Source organism: Procambarus clarkii, chromosome 90 (genome assembly GCF_040958095.1).
Source record: "Procambarus clarkii isolate CNS0578487 chromosome 90, FALCON_Pclarkii_2.0, whole genome shotgun sequence".
In the NCBI taxonomy this organism is placed as follows: Eukaryota; Metazoa; Arthropoda; class Malacostraca; order Decapoda; family Cambaridae; genus Procambarus; species Procambarus clarkii.
The window spans coordinates 9,415,479-9,432,174 of record NC_091239.1 but is presented as its reverse complement, the minus strand read 5'-3'; the positions used below and the strand labels follow the sequence as shown (position 1 = coordinate 9,432,174).

At 40.5% G+C, this 16,696-nt stretch overlaps 1 protein-coding gene across 18 annotated transcripts in view; it reads left to right on the top strand.

Moving 5' to 3' along the window:
* LOC123746519 (actin-binding LIM protein 2) overlaps positions 1-16,696 on the top strand; it is a 284,312-nt gene that overhangs the window by 187,363 nt on the left and 80,253 nt on the right. Inside the window, exon 1 of one of the 18 annotated variants that reach the window (XM_045728063.2) lies at positions 15,901-15,949. The exons of the other annotated variants lie outside the window; for them this stretch is intronic. Within the exon in view, the coding sequence (XP_045584019.1) occupies positions 15,916-15,949 (34 nt within the window). The 5' untranslated portion in view covers positions 15,901-15,915. Of the gene's footprint in view, positions 1-15,900; positions 15,950-16,696 lie in introns of those variants that run through there. 18 annotated transcript variants of the gene reach the window in all.

Genomic DNA, 16,696 nt, shown 5'->3' with positions numbered 1-16,696 from the left:
AGTGGGATTGGGTTAGGCTTGTAGGATGTGTTAACTAATCCCTGTGTTTGGCAAGTGGGATTAGAGATGCGTGGGAGCGGTTTGGGTGACTAGGAGTGCGTCAAACTGATTGTTTCTCTTTAATCACTGATAATGAATGTTATCTAAAAAAGTGGATAACACGAGTTAGCAGTGAAGGGTGTTTAGTTTTATGCATATGTTCCTATTCATTTTACATTCCCTTTGGGTTAAAGTTATTTCTGTCACAAAACATTTTGTTGGAGTGCCTACGTTCTGTTGTTGGAGGGGGACTTGCGTTGTTGTAGTAGTTGTTACGCTGTGTTGTTGTAATAGTTGTTGGAGTTATGAAGAGCCCAAGCATCCCATGGGAGTACCCCCTGTATATACTACGGGCTCACCATAGCCCGTGCTGCTTGGAACTTTTTGTTCCAAGTAGCGAATCTTTAACAACAACATCCCCTGTCTGGATGGTCTCTCAGGGCCCCAGGGTCCCCTCTCTCCATGGCCCAGGGGTCCCCCTCTGCTGGGGATAGTCATGAGTACACAACATCGGCACTTGCGCACCCTTGAAATTACAACAGTCATTATCAAGGCCAGGCAAGGGACACCCACCACCACCACCCCACCGTCTACCTCTGTGCTATGAAGTCACTACTCGCAACTCCACGCTACTAGCCTGTTGTTGTTACAGATTCAGCTACTCGGAACAAGTTCCAAGTAGCATGGGCTATGGTGAGCCCATAACTTACCTGCCACAGGAGTGGTGCTCGGATGGCCAATGCCGTGATACGGAGAATTTATAATAGACCTAATCAAGTAGGCCTAAATAGCGTGCGAAATATCTTGTGGACGTTTGTAATAATCAATTTCATTCTTCAATTAACTTTGACTAAGTTGTTTAGCAAAATCATGGAAATTTCTGGTCACGTGTTAAAAGCCATAGCTTTATTAAAAGGACGGCATTTATTTGTTCATTATCCGTTTAATAGATTATCTCGTCGAATAGATTGTCAAATGTCAACTTCACACATGGACTTTTGTTCAAATTTGCGAAGTAGGTTCATATTTTTTTGTTTTAAGTTTGCTGGCAGATTCACCACAAATCAGAAGGGATCATGTACCCTTCCCCCTAACCCCCCTTTACGTTGCTCTCCTCTCCCCCTCTCTCCTCTCCCCTTGCACGAGGCATTGCTACAGTTAGCGCCTGACCTGCATACACATGTCATGATCAACCATTGCGGTAATATTGAGTTTCAAGCAGGTAATGTATTACTGGTATCGCAATGTTTGCATGTTAGATTTACGTGGATAGGTACAAGCGGGATACGTGCAGGGGGAAGGGATATGTAAACAGTTTAGACCTATTGTCTTGTGTGTGATCCTCTGCCCTGTGTGGCAGTGAATGCATTACCCTCACTCTAATACTCCTAATTTAATTACTCATATTCGTGGTCTAGTATGTGGTCTGGTCAACGTGGCTGAAATATGTTGACCAAACCACACTAGAAAGTGAAGGGACGATGACGTTTCGGTCCGTCCTGGACCATTCTCACAATTGACTTGAGAATGGTCCAGGACGGACCGAAACGTCGTCGTCCCTTCACCTTCTAGTGTGTGGTCTGGTCAACTTAGATGCGGTTACTTTTGTTGTTGTGCTTTTTACAAACTTAATTGTAGAATTAAATCATGAATATCTTTAGGCTCAATAGTCCATAATTTTCACATTCCATCTACACATTCACTGCAGGCTTTAACATTTTCAGACGACGGACCCAAGGTATTTATACCTCAAGAATTATAGGGGACAGTGGCTGTGTTTGGCTTGCCTTTACAAGGCCAAGTGGTAACATTCAGCTGTGTTAAACCTGTTCACTGGTTGAAGAAGCCTCGTGTTGCAGACTTTTTGTTGTGTATGACTGGTAGTGTTGAACAGGTTTATCTGGATATGATGTCAGAGACTGGACCTCGCTGCTGGAGGTTTAAGCTTATTGCTCATGGCAGCCTAGTGGTTACACTTTGAGTTTGTTGCACTAAACATTTATTCGTGGGATGATTATTAACAGATTTGGCTAAATTGAATCGACAGACTTTTTGAAATTGAGGCTAGGCTTCATTAAGTATTTACGTGTCCACTTACGCCATATAGTCATACTGGTTCAACACTTTCTCTTCTAATCACTTAGGGAACCTGTATATATTTCCTCGATCATAGCGGCATAGTTTGTTTCTTAAACTTAAACAAACAGGACCATTCTCAATCGACTTGAGAATGGTCTAGGACGGACCGAAACGTCGTCGTCCCTTCACCTTTTAGTGTGTGGTCTGGTCAATTTGTTTCTTAAACAGTTTAAAAGCGTTGAAACCCAAATTTGCCATAAGCAACTTGGTATTGCATAGAAAAACTGCTCCATAAATACAAACTAAGCCGCCAATCCTGAGGAAAGATGCACAGGTTTCGTAAGAGGATACTAGTTTCTTGTATATCCTGGCCATGGTGGTTTAGGGTTGGAGCAAGGAAAATATTTCGTGCCATGTTGTATATTTATTATATACTCACTGTATTTAACCCTTGTAAATATAGTGTTAGTGATCATATACATATTTTCAATAAAGGAAAAATCCATCATTGGAACAAGTTGCAACTAATAGTACCCTTAATTGTGTTCATAGTAAATTACATATTTTTATATGAAAGGGAAGAATATGATGTAACTAATCCTTTAGGGTAGAAAATGTTCACATTCAGATAATAGGGTTATTTAGCAATGTTTCACAAATTATATTACCTATTAATTATGTAATGCATTAATGATCGTGCAATCATATAAACATCTTAAATAAGGGAAAAAAATATATTGAAATATGGTGTATTTTCGTCAAAATCAACTTGCCTATATAGAATTCTTCTTAAATCATGTTTTGCTTTCAAATTTACACTCAAGGTTAGTTTTTGTGGCGTGTATTAAAGGTCAAGAGTGACCTCTTCTGGAGCTAGAAGACGGTGTCGAGTGTTAAGAGAACCTTCTTCCACTAGTTCATTTGGTTTTCCTAACGACCCCCATCATGGTCAGCTTGTCTCCATAAGAAAGGGTGGTTCAGTAATTGTTGTTTTTAGATTTAGCTACTCTGAACGATGTGTCCATGTAGCACGGGCTATAGTGAACCTGTAATTGAGTTCGGTTATTCACGGTAATCTTGTTACTGTGATATTTGGGTGAAAGTTTTAAATGGAGGTGGGGTTTCTTCCTTTTCTTCAGTTTTTTTTCCGCTTCTGTTTTAGCGCACTGATTTTAGTTTTGTTTTAATGACATTATCTTGGTGGCGGATATAGATGCACAGTGCTTTTCTAACCATTGTAGTCACTGTGGTTTTTGCATCTAATTCAGCTGCTCTTGTTGGATGAATGTTGAATTTGATGCACAGGGCTTCAGTTGATTCACATTCCAGTTCAGTTGGCCGCATGCGTCTGCATTTATACTTTAGTCATTCACTATGCACCTCATACCCATCTCCTGGGCGGTGGTGGAAAGGGTTGCAGAGACGCACAAATGATCCTGAACCCCACAGTTTATTTAGCTAAGCAAGTAACAATCTTGTGAAACTAATTATAAAATTTGTAATACATATACAAATATACATATATCAGTAGGCTTTTTTGTATCACGAGTGGTTCAAAAAGTGTCCCAAAACAATTTCTATACAAGGCAATTTACATATGCAGTTAGTTGCAAAAGTTCTTTTATACAACAGGCAGAAATGCCCATACAAGAAACATTGTAGTAATTATGATACAACATTGAGTTTTGAATTCAAAGATCGTGTAATACGAGTCTTTTGGGGGTATTTTTGGTTTTTTGGTTTAACACTAATTGAATGTTGTAGCAACAATGAGTACTTTTCTCGTTTGCAAAGTGGATTGTAAAATTTATTAACATCTCGTAAATTAAACCATTCGTGTTATTCTCGATACTTAGTGTACATATTGACCAAACCACATGAGACGACGACGTTTCGGTCCGTCCTGGACCATTATCAAGTCGATTGTCGACCATTATCACAATCGACTTGACAGTGGTCCAGGACGGACCGAAACGTCGTCGATTCTTCATCCTCTAGTGTGTGGTCTGGTCAACATTCTTCAGCTACGTTATTGTGACTCATCATCTGCTTATTGTACATAGGTTTCTCCTGGATACTGGATATCCCATCGCAAGGGGCTGCACGCTAGCCTTCATGAGTATGATTACTCAACGACCTTCATTCTCATTGATATTTGCTTTGGCAGTTAGTGAAGGGCTTAAAGGTATTAATAATGCAACCCATCCTGCTGTTCAGATAGTACTTACAGTAACCTTGTGCACTATCGTACATATATTGACGTAATGGATAATTTGGAAGTAGAATTTGGATAAACCGGAAAAGGTTTTATATTTGTTAATAAAACCTAACCATCTTAGGCCTAATGCACGCTACCTGAGGCCTAGTATAGTACATGTGTGTTATACTAGACGTAGGAATATATACCTTGGTGTTTAGTTATATTTTGTCAGGACTATAAAGTGAAGAGTGCCAAAATCTACTATCTAAATATCCATCACGTCAGTATATGTACAATGGTGTAGATAGTTATATGAAAAGTTTAATTTGAAGAGGAGGATGGGTTGTAATAATGGCACCCCTGATTGATTGATAAAGATAAAGTCACCCAAAAGGTGGCACGGGCATGAATAGCCCGTAAGTGGTGACCCTTTGGAGCCATTACCAGCATCAATAGCTGATACTGGAGATCTGTGGAGGTGTGACTGCACCCTACGGAGAGGTCGTGACCTCTGATGGCACCCTTTTGATCCCGGGTAGTGATATACCCCAGTGATGAGTTGCATGGTCATTTTGGCTCAGCGGGTTGTATGACGGGTTGGAGGACCTTGATGCTGTCTGGTGCCCGTTGCCTTCCCGCCTTACCGGCGTCTCGCCCGCCATCACATTTTAAATATTTAAAAATTTGAACCCAGAGGGCGAGTTTATTGGTCAGCATCACCGTTCATGTAGTGGACTTACAGCCATAACAGGATGTACATCACCTTGTAGTGATGTACATCCTGTTATGGATGCACCGTTCATACTGTAGTCATCTACGTCTTTGAATTTAGTTTAGTTAGGATTCTCGGTTACATGTGATTTACTTTTAGTCTAGTTTGAAATATGGCGTAGGTACTGAAATAAGAGATTGTATATTAATGTTAGTAAGGTGTTGTTAGTGTGTGGTAAAGTTGTTGATGGTGAGTGGTTGGTTGGCTCGGGGCTGCCAGGCTTGTTGATCCTGCAGGCACGTTCATCCCACTCTTACAACTGGTAATTATTTCTTCTAAAATTGAATTTGAGTGTACGTTCTGTGTATATTTCGCACATGAAATATGGTTGTTTCGTGAGTTGGGGGCCCTACCTGTAGTTTAAAAAGTTGTTCTGCGGGCAGGTCGGCCTGAAGGCCAGATTACCTGGGAGGGAAGGGGGGGTCATCACCTGGCCTCCTGCTGGGTTAAGGCAGTGTAAGTTGAAAGTTGTACAAACGTGCAGTAGTAAAGAATAATGGCAACATTCACTTGTAATGAGCACCCAACATGCGCTCGTAGGAAATAGTAGCAACATGAGCTTTTGGATGGTGAAGTCGGTTTGACTCGCAATTATAAGCCCCTTAACACGGAATGCAAAGGGTCATCTAACTGGTTTGCATAAGGTAAGTTGCAATACATTAACTCTATCGATTCGCCTAAATTAATCCGCCAATTTAAACTAATCAACCCACCTAACTCTACAGATCAAGCAACTATAACCTTCTTTGAGGTGGTTCCTGGAACAAATGTTCCCGTGGTCCGGCCTGGTTAACGAACTAAATTATTATTATTAGGATAATATATACTGGTTGCAGTGTATTGTTGATTGATATTTTACTTACAAGGCCGAAAATCACGCACATCTTCTGGCCGACCAGACTGTTTAATGCCGCTGCATGCAATCTAGCCTGAGGATCATAGTCGACTACCAGCTATCCATTAAGGTGTTTATTAACTTCCACTTGAACACACTTAGACGTCTGTTAATAACGTCCCATATATTTACACGGAGGGGACCATAAAAAACGTATAGGGCCCAAAATGTTAACAATTGTTCAAAAGGAGAACCTGATAAACCACCACCAAAGGATACCTGGGGCCAGATTCACGGAGCAGTTACGCAAGCACTTACGAACGTGTACATCTTTTCTCAGTCTTTGCCGGCTTTGTTTACAATTATTAAACAGTTAATGAGCTCCGAAGCACCAGGAGGCTGTTTATAACAATAACAACAGTTGATTGGCAAGTTTTCATGCTTGTAAACTGTTTAATAAATGTAACCAAAGCCGTCAAAGATTGAGGAAAGATGTGCACGTTCGTAAGTACTCTCGAAACTGCTTCGTGAATCTGGCCCCTGGTCGCTTGGTACGCCAGGCCGAGAGCAGCTGCGCCTACCATCCTGGTTGAGCAGACCAGATTACAATTTCGTCTCTGGTTCAACATAGAGCTGCTACAGTACACAATAAGTTACTAAGCATTCGACCAGACTTACTGGTTCCCGTTTGACCTAGCTGAAGCATGGCAAGGGTGGTAGAGTTCCTTGGCCATGACACAGTTCGCCCTGACAGAGCACGCACCCAGCACCTGGATACCGAAGGTCGTACTTGCCTGCACTCGGTCAAGGCACGCCACCTTATTAATTAAATATAGACTCGATCGATGGTCTGGTTTTTTGTTTTCGCAAATAAATTAGTCTCGTTTTGATATTTACACTATTATCTGCAAGTTTAACACGTTACGTTGAGTGTGTTATCAACTGTCAGGTTGATGTAAAGACAGGCACAAGTTTGTTTACACTAGGTTCTGCATATATGATTCGCTCATGCATATGCATATTCGCTTCTGTGTCATACTGGCTGCCATCCACCCATTGTCTGGAGCTTGTGCATGCTTCTGTATCATAGTGGCTGCCATCCACCCATTGTCTGGAGCTTGTGTATGCTTCGGTATCATTCTGGCTGCCATCTACCCATTGTCTGGCGCTTGTGCATGCTTCTGTATCATATTGGCAGCCATCCACCCATTGTCTGGAGCTTGTGCATGCTTCTGTATCATATTGGCAGCCATCCACCCATTGTCTGGAGCTTGTGCATGCTTCTGTATCATATTGGCAGCCATCCACCCATTGTCTGGAGCTTGTGCATGCTTCTGTATCATATTGGCAGCCATCCACCCATTGTCTGGAGCTTGTGCATGCTTCTGTATCATATTGGCAGCCATCCACCCATTGTCTGGAGCTTGTGCATGCTTCTGTATCATACTGGCTGCCATCCACCCATTGTCTGGACCTTGTGCATGCTTCTGTATCATTCTGGCAGCCATCCACCCATTGTCTGGAATTTGATGTAAATGGAATTGTCAGTTATAGCGATTGTAGTATTAGTTTTCATGAGTTATTTCGCATTTTCTGGTGTGGCACGTGCTCTCGTCTGGCAATAACTTCACCCTACAGATTAGTAACTGATCCCTGCAGTATTTTCTGGCTATAGATATTTATATCCAACATCAGAGATTTTAATTTGAGGGTGTTCGGGTGTTCGAGTGGATCACCGCATAGGTAACTAGTCATCCTCACATACACACAACAATCACAATAGCGTGATATATCATATAACGACTAAGGCGCAACTGGGAACATCCCGTGTGTAGATTCGAACCCTCATCACAGCCCTTGTGGATTTGTTCATTAGTCATCCTCATCATAAGTGTGTGTGGTTCTGTTTAGTGTAGGGACTACAAATGCTTTAATAGGCTTATCATTGGAGGATAGACCCTATTTTTTTAGGTCATTATTACCAGCTTATCGACTTGGTTGGAATTAAAAGGTCGGTAGAATTCCAGTCATCCGCTTCAGTGATCGTAGGTTCGAGGTTCCAATTAGTTTTAACCTGTGCGCCAGGTTACGTGTCATGGCCGCCCGTAATTTCTGAACAAAAGTGGGGTCTGGGGGTGTGATGAGTGGCGTCTGGGTTAAGAATTCGCCCGAAAGCCGCAGGCTAGATCCGTATACCAAGTCGTCTACAGAGAATCCACTGCCTTACTTTGTGGCCGAACGAATGCCAATTAGTTTTAATCGGAGCCTAAACCTTTTTTTTTTATTTATATATACAAGAGTTCTTACATTCTTGTACAGCCACTAGCACGCACAGCGTTTCGGGCAGGTCCGTAATCTTAGTTTTCTCCTGAAGACCCACTAAATCGTTTAACAACCAGGTACCCATTCACAGCTGGGTGAGCAGAGGCGTACAGTAAAGGATTGGCGCTTAGTCAATCCTCCGCGGCTAGGATACGAACGTTACCAAATCGCTCGCGAAGCGTGGGGGGTGTTAATGTGTTAATTAACGAAGAACCTAGCAGATGGGTGCATGAGCAAGAACAACAAATTCGTAAAAATATATATTCAACTGTAGGCCTAAGGTATAAGCCACAATCAAGGTAAAAGGTAGCCTCAGCCACAATCAGGGTAAAAGGTAGCCTATGGCAATGGACTAAATTGTAAACCAGTTATCGTAATCGTACAGTTAATTACCGTCCTCCGGGGAGTGACACAATGGTGTGTTGTGACACAATGGTGTGTTGTGTGACATATGTCACTGTAGCAGTGTGTGTACCGAGGACATATGAATAATAAGTGATCTCGTGTTAGAATGTCACTAACCTGAAACCGCTTCATTGATCCCGCCACGGAGACGCCGTTCTTGACGCATTGCTGCTGTTCTCACTCCCTCCTTAACTGAGTTGTCGGCTCTGAGGCCTGTCAACCTTGTTGGTTGTCAAGACAAGCACTACCGTCAAGTTTCTTTTGAGGCTTGGAGTTCGCTGCAAAAGTAAACTCGGTGAATACACATTGCGAAGTAGAGCGCACCTCTCAGAATACCACTTGTGCTCCTCCTTCATCTACCCATCCTCTTACCTGTGTTTTTACTTATCATTTGCTCCCACCCTGCATTATTCTTTCACTGTATCCCCTTCTCCTTAACGACCTTAACTTCCAATGCATAACTTCAAACATATTTATTTACTTCCATATTGTTATTTTTAACAGCTTCTATGTCTGCGACCTCACATGTTCCTCCGCACCACGCCCCTCCGCGTCCCTGCCCGCCGCCGCTTCTGCAACAGTATGGTTTATTTTGGTGTTGGGTAGCGGGCGTCCCTTACCCTGGGTGACGCCCAGGGCTTACATCATAAATACTCTCCCCCAACCCTAGCTTGTATTGTATGCCTGTGAGGGAGCGAGCATGCCTTCGTTCATGTCCGTATTGTGACTACAATATCCCCCCCCCCTCACCTTTTAAGCTACATCAGACACTAGCCAGCTGTGTTCATGCCTCTGAACAGCGTTCAGTATGGGGTCTATTGTGCTCTGTCTCGCTCGCACCCTCTGCAAGAAGACACACACCAGACACATGATTACGACATACTAAATATTCAGGGAAATTGACATGAAACACAGGAACAGTATGGTTAAAATGGGGAGCATGGAAAATGTAAGGCAAGTGTAAATTTTGTGCCTAGAAGAGCCACAGGGATGTCATATGTTTTTAGTACCAGAATAGAATAGTAAATGTCTATCGAGTAAAGTGGTGGAGACCAGATTCCATATATTAATATAAAATGCAGATGTTCTAGAACCCTACCCTAAATGGGCCAGGAACCAGTGCAGTTGTAATGTAACGGTGCAAATCTTTCCTGTTTGAGGGCTCTACTAAAATGTTATAACAGGATACGAAAATTTAGCAATAAAATGAAGGAAGATTGAACGTAATATTCTTGGATGGCAAGTGTCAACTTTGTTCCATACTAATTCGTAAACTAGGAAAAAACTGGTGTAGCTGAGAGTATGTTGACCAGACCGCACACTAGAAGTTGAGACCAGACCACACACTAGCTGAGAGTACTTAACAGGATGAAAGGAGGACATGCCGACAAGTAACAATGAAAGAGGAAAAGTAACATTGGAGGGATATACCAAGCGGAGTCCTACAAATCAGATCTCATAGAAGGAAAACGTGATGTTAATGATCTAGGAATAATGATGTCAGACTTTCATTGAACAAAACACAGCAAACATAGCATCAGCCAGGAAAACGATAGGGTTTATTGTGAGAATCTTCAAATCCAGGGACTCCACCACAATGTTCCTACTTTCAAATTCACTTGCCCATTCAAAGCAGGAGGAATTTCTCAATAGAGGGATTACAGAGAACGTGTACAACACGCAGAGACACAGTAACGCACCCGAGTTATTGGGACATTCTTAAAGTACTAAAAATGTACTCTCAGCCAGCACATCTGTGTCAGGTGAGTACGACGGGCTCACCATAGCCCGTGCTGCTTGGAACTTTTTGTTCTGAATAGCTGAATAAAAAAAAAAACGTACTCTCAAGAAAGGAGACGAGAGAGGTGTAACGTAAGATTACGTGTACATGTTTGGTTGATTAAACAGTTTAGTGGATTTTTTATTTTGTATTTAGTAGTCTTCGTTACAGCAGTCGGTTTGTGAGCAGTGTAGTAAAGTGTCGTAGAAGTTGAGACGAAGCCTGGAGCAGGGTGAGAGCTGAGTGAAGCTGGGGGGTAGAGAGCTCGGATGCGGGGTGAGTCATAGAGCGTGGGGCTCTGAATGCGGGCGGAGTCGAAGAGCTCCATGTGGGACGAGAGCGTGGAAGCTCGATGCGGCCAGAGCCTGGCTGTCTGCTGTGTCGAAGCTGAAGTGTCTCCTGAGGGTAGGAACTGGACACGTAGTGTGTTACGTTGTTGTTGTTCTAAGATTCAGCTACTCGGAACAAAAAGTGCCAAGTAGCACGGGCTATGATGACACCGTGATGGACTTACCTAGCACAGGAGAGGGGCTGTGCTAGAGAGGGTATGTAGTACCAGTATCCAGCGTAGCGCAGTCGTCTCGAGCCTCGCAAGCGATTTGGTTTGGGTTTGAGCTCTGGACAAGGAGTATTGATTCGGCTGCAATCCTTAAATGTTCGTCCCTATCTACCCGGTAATAGGGGACCTGGTTGTTAACTGATTGGCGGGTCGTGTTCCAGAGAAATTAGTAGGGTGAGGCTTGCCATCAGCTACGGAAAGGGAAAACTAATAGCCTGTTATCAGGAGTTTGTAGTGTAGTCCCATATCCACATGTTTACCAAAAAAAAAAAGCCGTAAGTATGGTCCTTAAGTGGTTTGAGTAACAAGGGCAGACTAATAAAAGTTTACACTAGATGTTTGAAAAATAGAAAAGTCAGACAAGACTTGACTGAGGCTTAGATTGTACTTAAGAGACTTGTACAATGGACTAAAACGATTTGTTTGATATGAGTTTGAGTGATATGAATGAATGAATGAATTTGGGTGGATATAAATAGGAGCTCCATCGTATAAGGCTTTCTGCAGTTATCTTGATTTTTGTGTTCTTGTATGATGAGCAGTAAAGGGAAATTGCACAGATGGAAATTAGAACAAACTATACAGAAGAGCCTTAAGAATATAAGGTTTTTTTCCCCAGCGTGCGTTTAGTGGATGAGTGGAAAACGCCAGAAGATGAGATTGAGGTTATCTTCTTTCACAGTTTGAATTCCCTTGTCGGAGGATAGGAAGCCTGTACTTAAGGCTTACCGAGGTACCCCACAGGATTACGGACTCACAATAGCCCGTGCTACTTGGAACATTTTTTATTCTGAGAGGCTGAATCTAAATCATCGTCCCCACAGGTCAAATATTGACCTTCAAGATGCAACCCACAACAGTTGACTAACTCCCTAACAGTTGCCTAACTATTTACTGTTAGGTAAATAGGTGAAGAAGTGCATTCTTCTTCACCCTTCTTATGTGAAGAAAGGCATCATATGAAAGGAAACGTATCCAACCAATCCTGTTCCGGGGATCGAACTCCTATCCTCGATTGAGTCATTATATCACACAACTTGAAGCTAAAAGTACGGGTCCCAGGAACTGGAGCTCGTTCCCCGACAAACCCAGCCAGGCATGAGCACACATTCCCATGTGGACTAGCATGCGCCCGATGGCGGAGCGCGTGTTGATTTCTCCCCGCTGTTAACCAATTAGGAGATAATTGCAAGGGTTAATAGACTAGTCACACGGCTGTTGAGAGACTCTTGTCACATACCTCTCCTGTGTGTGTGTGTGTGTGTGTGTGTGTGTACGTACGTACGTACGTACGTGTACGTGTGTAGGTACTCACCTAGTTGTGCTTGCTGGGGTTGAGCTTCGGCTGTGTCCCCCCCTCCCTCGAGACTTACATAAGAACAAAGGTAACTGCAGAAGGCCTATTGGCCCATACGAGGCAGCTCCTATCTATAACCACCCAATCCCACTCATATACATGTCCAACCCACGCTTGAAACAATCGAGGGACCCTACCTCCACCACGTTACGTGGTAATTGGTTCCACAAATCAACAACCCTTATAGATGCAAGTGCTTCACAAGTCTGTGTATATGAGCGACCGTATCGCTCGGTATATGTCTTGGAGATTCGATCGTTCTTTAGCCATGCTCTCTGAAGTAATGTTCTCCTCGGGTCATTTCTCCTCTGAAAAGAATTTCTTGCAAAAAGTAAAGTTGCATAACTGGTTAAATAACTTTATTACCGATATGAATTCTTTCAGTCGTGATCCTGTTTAAAATATATCGTGTTTTGCGCTTTTGCTTAATGTGTAACTTTGGTTTGCCGTCATATTTGGCCTCCCATTACATCGTTACATTTAATTTTTTATTGTCATGTTGTGAAGAGCTGAATTCCCTGCCAGTTTTTCGATTAGCACGTGTATTTGTTAATACTACGGTGATATACGTTGATTGGAATGAATTGTATTCCAATCAACGTATACCCAATATTAATAGCATCATTGCTTTCTTAGAGATAATCTTATTGAATAGTCCTAACGTGTTTTCTGTGTTAGGATTTAGGCTTGGGGCTAGGTACCGAAACCTGTTAGATGATGCATCACCAAGTGCATGTTGCATATTTGGGCGTGTGTTGAGCGGGTTGCTTCCGTTGTTAGTTACTGAACCGGGTGAGAAGAGCTTGAGCTGCCTCATCCCTTTGTGTATATTTATAGCTCATTGCAATTTCCGTTGTTTGTATGACCCCAGACAGCACCACGAGGAGGTAACGGTAGAACTTGTTGGCCTCGGGTGCCGGGGAAATGCATTCTTCAACGACTAGAAAAGTAGTAGAGTTTAGCATATGCGAAACTTCTCTTCTGGCTAAAGTATAGGGAAGAGGCTAAGAATGAATGCTTCATTGTTTAGGATGGTTCTGTTGGGTGACAGCCCTATTCCTTTGGTTTGACTTACAGTTTGATAGCTAAACAAAAGTGTGAACATGACCTCATTAAAACAAAACTGCCGGAAATACTATTAATTAAAGTCAATCATTCAGCTTCTTAGATAAACGTATAGAGTTTAACATGTGTTTGGTTGTGAAGTTTTAAAAGTAACTCTTGAAATATTTCAGTATAAAATTTAAGTTATTGGGCGATACATTATTTTGGATATCTCGAATTTAAATGTCACGGTTCAAGGAGAAGCACAAATGGTATAAATTTAATGGAACGCCTAACATACAAGTTGGTGATTCATTTCTTTTAACACCAAACTCTGATAACACTTAATAAGTGAAATATATATCTTGTCCAGAGAGGTCGGGTAGTAGGTAGTGGCATTACAGTCAAAGCCAGTTTTCGCAATAATAATCAATAATAATCTATATTTTGATATAAATAATCAGATTACAATGATTAAGGAAGTATTTGTAATTTTGCATAAAACTTGATTTACACACGGCCTGTGAATTCAAACAAGCTAAGCAAAGGTATTTCATTTTGATTCAAACAAAATTGGCAAAACAGTCTGTAAGTAGTATTTATTTAATAAGAAACTAGGTTTGTAGTAGTTTATTATGTAAACATTACTATCAGCTGTAGCCTGCTTTTATTGGCAAGAAGCTTGGTCACTGGCATTGGAGGGTTGCCAAGCTTCTAGGGTTCATGCCTCCAGCATGCACAAACACATTTTATTATATATGTATGTGTATGTATATGTTTTTAGTATATAGGCCCGTGTACGTAATCACCAGTTGCCATTTTTTTACGTAGTGTACTGCTACACTGTTATTTATATTATTATTATTTTAGGAATTGCAAACTCTCCATGTCCATCTCGAGGGATAGTCATGCATAGAATTAGTAAACTGAAGACAATGGACCCATTTTATTTCATTTACGAGCACTATCCCCAAGCAAACTTGGGGGGGGGGATAGATTATATCTTCCAATAATCATTATTGAATGAAATACAGTAATTAGAAAGTTCAAAGAATCTCGTCTATTTGGTCTAGATTCATTGATAATGGCATTCACTAATATAATGTTGAATAGTATTTTAGCACGTGTTCAGAGTTTACAGTTGGAGTACTCACTGTTGAGAGATTCATTACCTGCCATAAGTAACAATATTCCAATCTAATTTTGGCAATTGCAGTGTCATATGATCTAGGATGTTTTTGTGCTGTCATACATATAACTGACAGTTCTAAGTACTGTATATGAAAACTTTATGCAAGTGTTTTCTACCCTTTGAATGTCAGTGATTTCTTGTCTGTCAGTTCAAGTTTTTTGAAGTGGTGTTGTATTTTGACAAAAACAATCTGTGCTCGTAAGGAGGGGAGGATGTACACTCATGGGAATCACCACTTCCAAGTTTATTTTTCGTTACAGTACTGTATTTATAATTAGTATTAATAAAATTTAAGCGCCTGTTAACAAATCAAATACTGTGTATTTTTTTAATATTTTCTTCAATTTTTAACTTGAGTATTGATATGTTAAATTTGATAAACATGATAAGCAAAATAAAACTAACCCACAACAAACTTAACAATCTAACCTAAACTAAGTAAATTCATTCATAATTACCCAAGGGTGTTGTGTCTGTTATTATGTGTTTGTCATAAGCGGGTTGAGAAATGTACAGTTGGGCCTTTAGAAAAGGTGCTTATCCTAGCTACCAGAATGGTGCTGCTGCTTAAACAATATTATTATTATGTTTAGTGTTTATTTTTTCAAGCCACAGTAGTGTGACAATTTTGATTTGCTACAATTTACAACATGGAAAATACCATAATGCAGCAATGGCTTAATATCAATTACTGTAAATTTAAACCACTAACACTTTTTTGCATATAATAAAGTTGTGTAAAACCTCACTTAGCCAACATGTGTTTGAAATATCAAATAACAGTATCTGTATAAACAGTTGTCCCTAAATTAAAATTGAGCCTATTGACTGTAAGTAGTATTATAAACAAAAAATAAGTGCTACAAATAACATAAGAGAAAGTGAAATCAGAAGAAAATGTACAATGGTCGAGGCAGTCCACATTTGCTGTTAAAGTGTGGATTGGTGTTCAGTAAATACACCATTGTCCAGTGTACTGTCTGCGGCAATGAAAAGTTATTATGAAATAAATAACTCGTATTTTTGTTGGGGGGGAGGGGTATTTCATGTACTACAGTATATTGATGTAGATTTATACCTTTGTTAATTATTTAACTTGTTACAATTCTGCTATTTGGTACTAATTTGTATTTGGTGTTGTTAATTTATATACTGTATTGCTTTGGAGCACTGCAATTTAAGAGTACTATACAGAAAAAAAAGACGACTTAAGCCTACACTACTGTAGTTTTCCAGTAGACAGAATCTTTAATGATTTTTGCAGTGTTTATTCTTGAGAAACATGTGTAATGTCATATTATTCATCATGAATAACAGATCCTTGGGGAAATATGAAATTTCATCTGGATATTGAAATGAAACTTGGTAAGGAACTGCATACAATTTAAGCTATGAAACTAAAGTGATGCCCATTCACTAAAGTAATTTGTTAGATTTAAATGTTAATTCTAGTGCATGAGTTTTGTATACTGAGAATGCAACCCATCCTTCTGTTAAGATAGTACTTTTTGCAACTATGTGCACCATCGTACATATATTGACATAAAAGGCAATTAGATAATAGAATTTGGTGCTATTCAATTTATAAAAGTTCCCCCCACCCCAAAAAAAAAAAAAGTTTCTAGGCCTAGTATCGCACATATATATGTACTATATTAGGCCTGAGATAGTGTGTATTACGCCTAGAAAGGTTTAGTTAGGTTTAGGTTTTCTTTGCAACATACAGTAAATTCAAAACCTTTTCCGGTTTGCCCAAATTCAGTAGTGCCGATTTCTACTTTCTAATTGCATTTATGTCAATCTGGGGCTGCAATATATGTACAATTGTCCTCATTGTTACTATAAGTACTACCTAAATAGGAGAATGGGCAAGAGAATGACAATCATCAGTGATTGACTGTATTGTCACATAAATTATTTCTAGTTCAGGCAAATCTTTTGTGGCATCTACATATTTTAAAGTTGCTTCTGTACCACACACATGGGGTGTAATTTTGTATAGTTTACTGTATCTCAAATTTAGGCTATGCTTAAAGTTTTTCCTAGTGCTGTACTGTAATTTTGTTATGAAAGTACTATTCTCTACTTTAGAACTGGTATTTCACACATGAA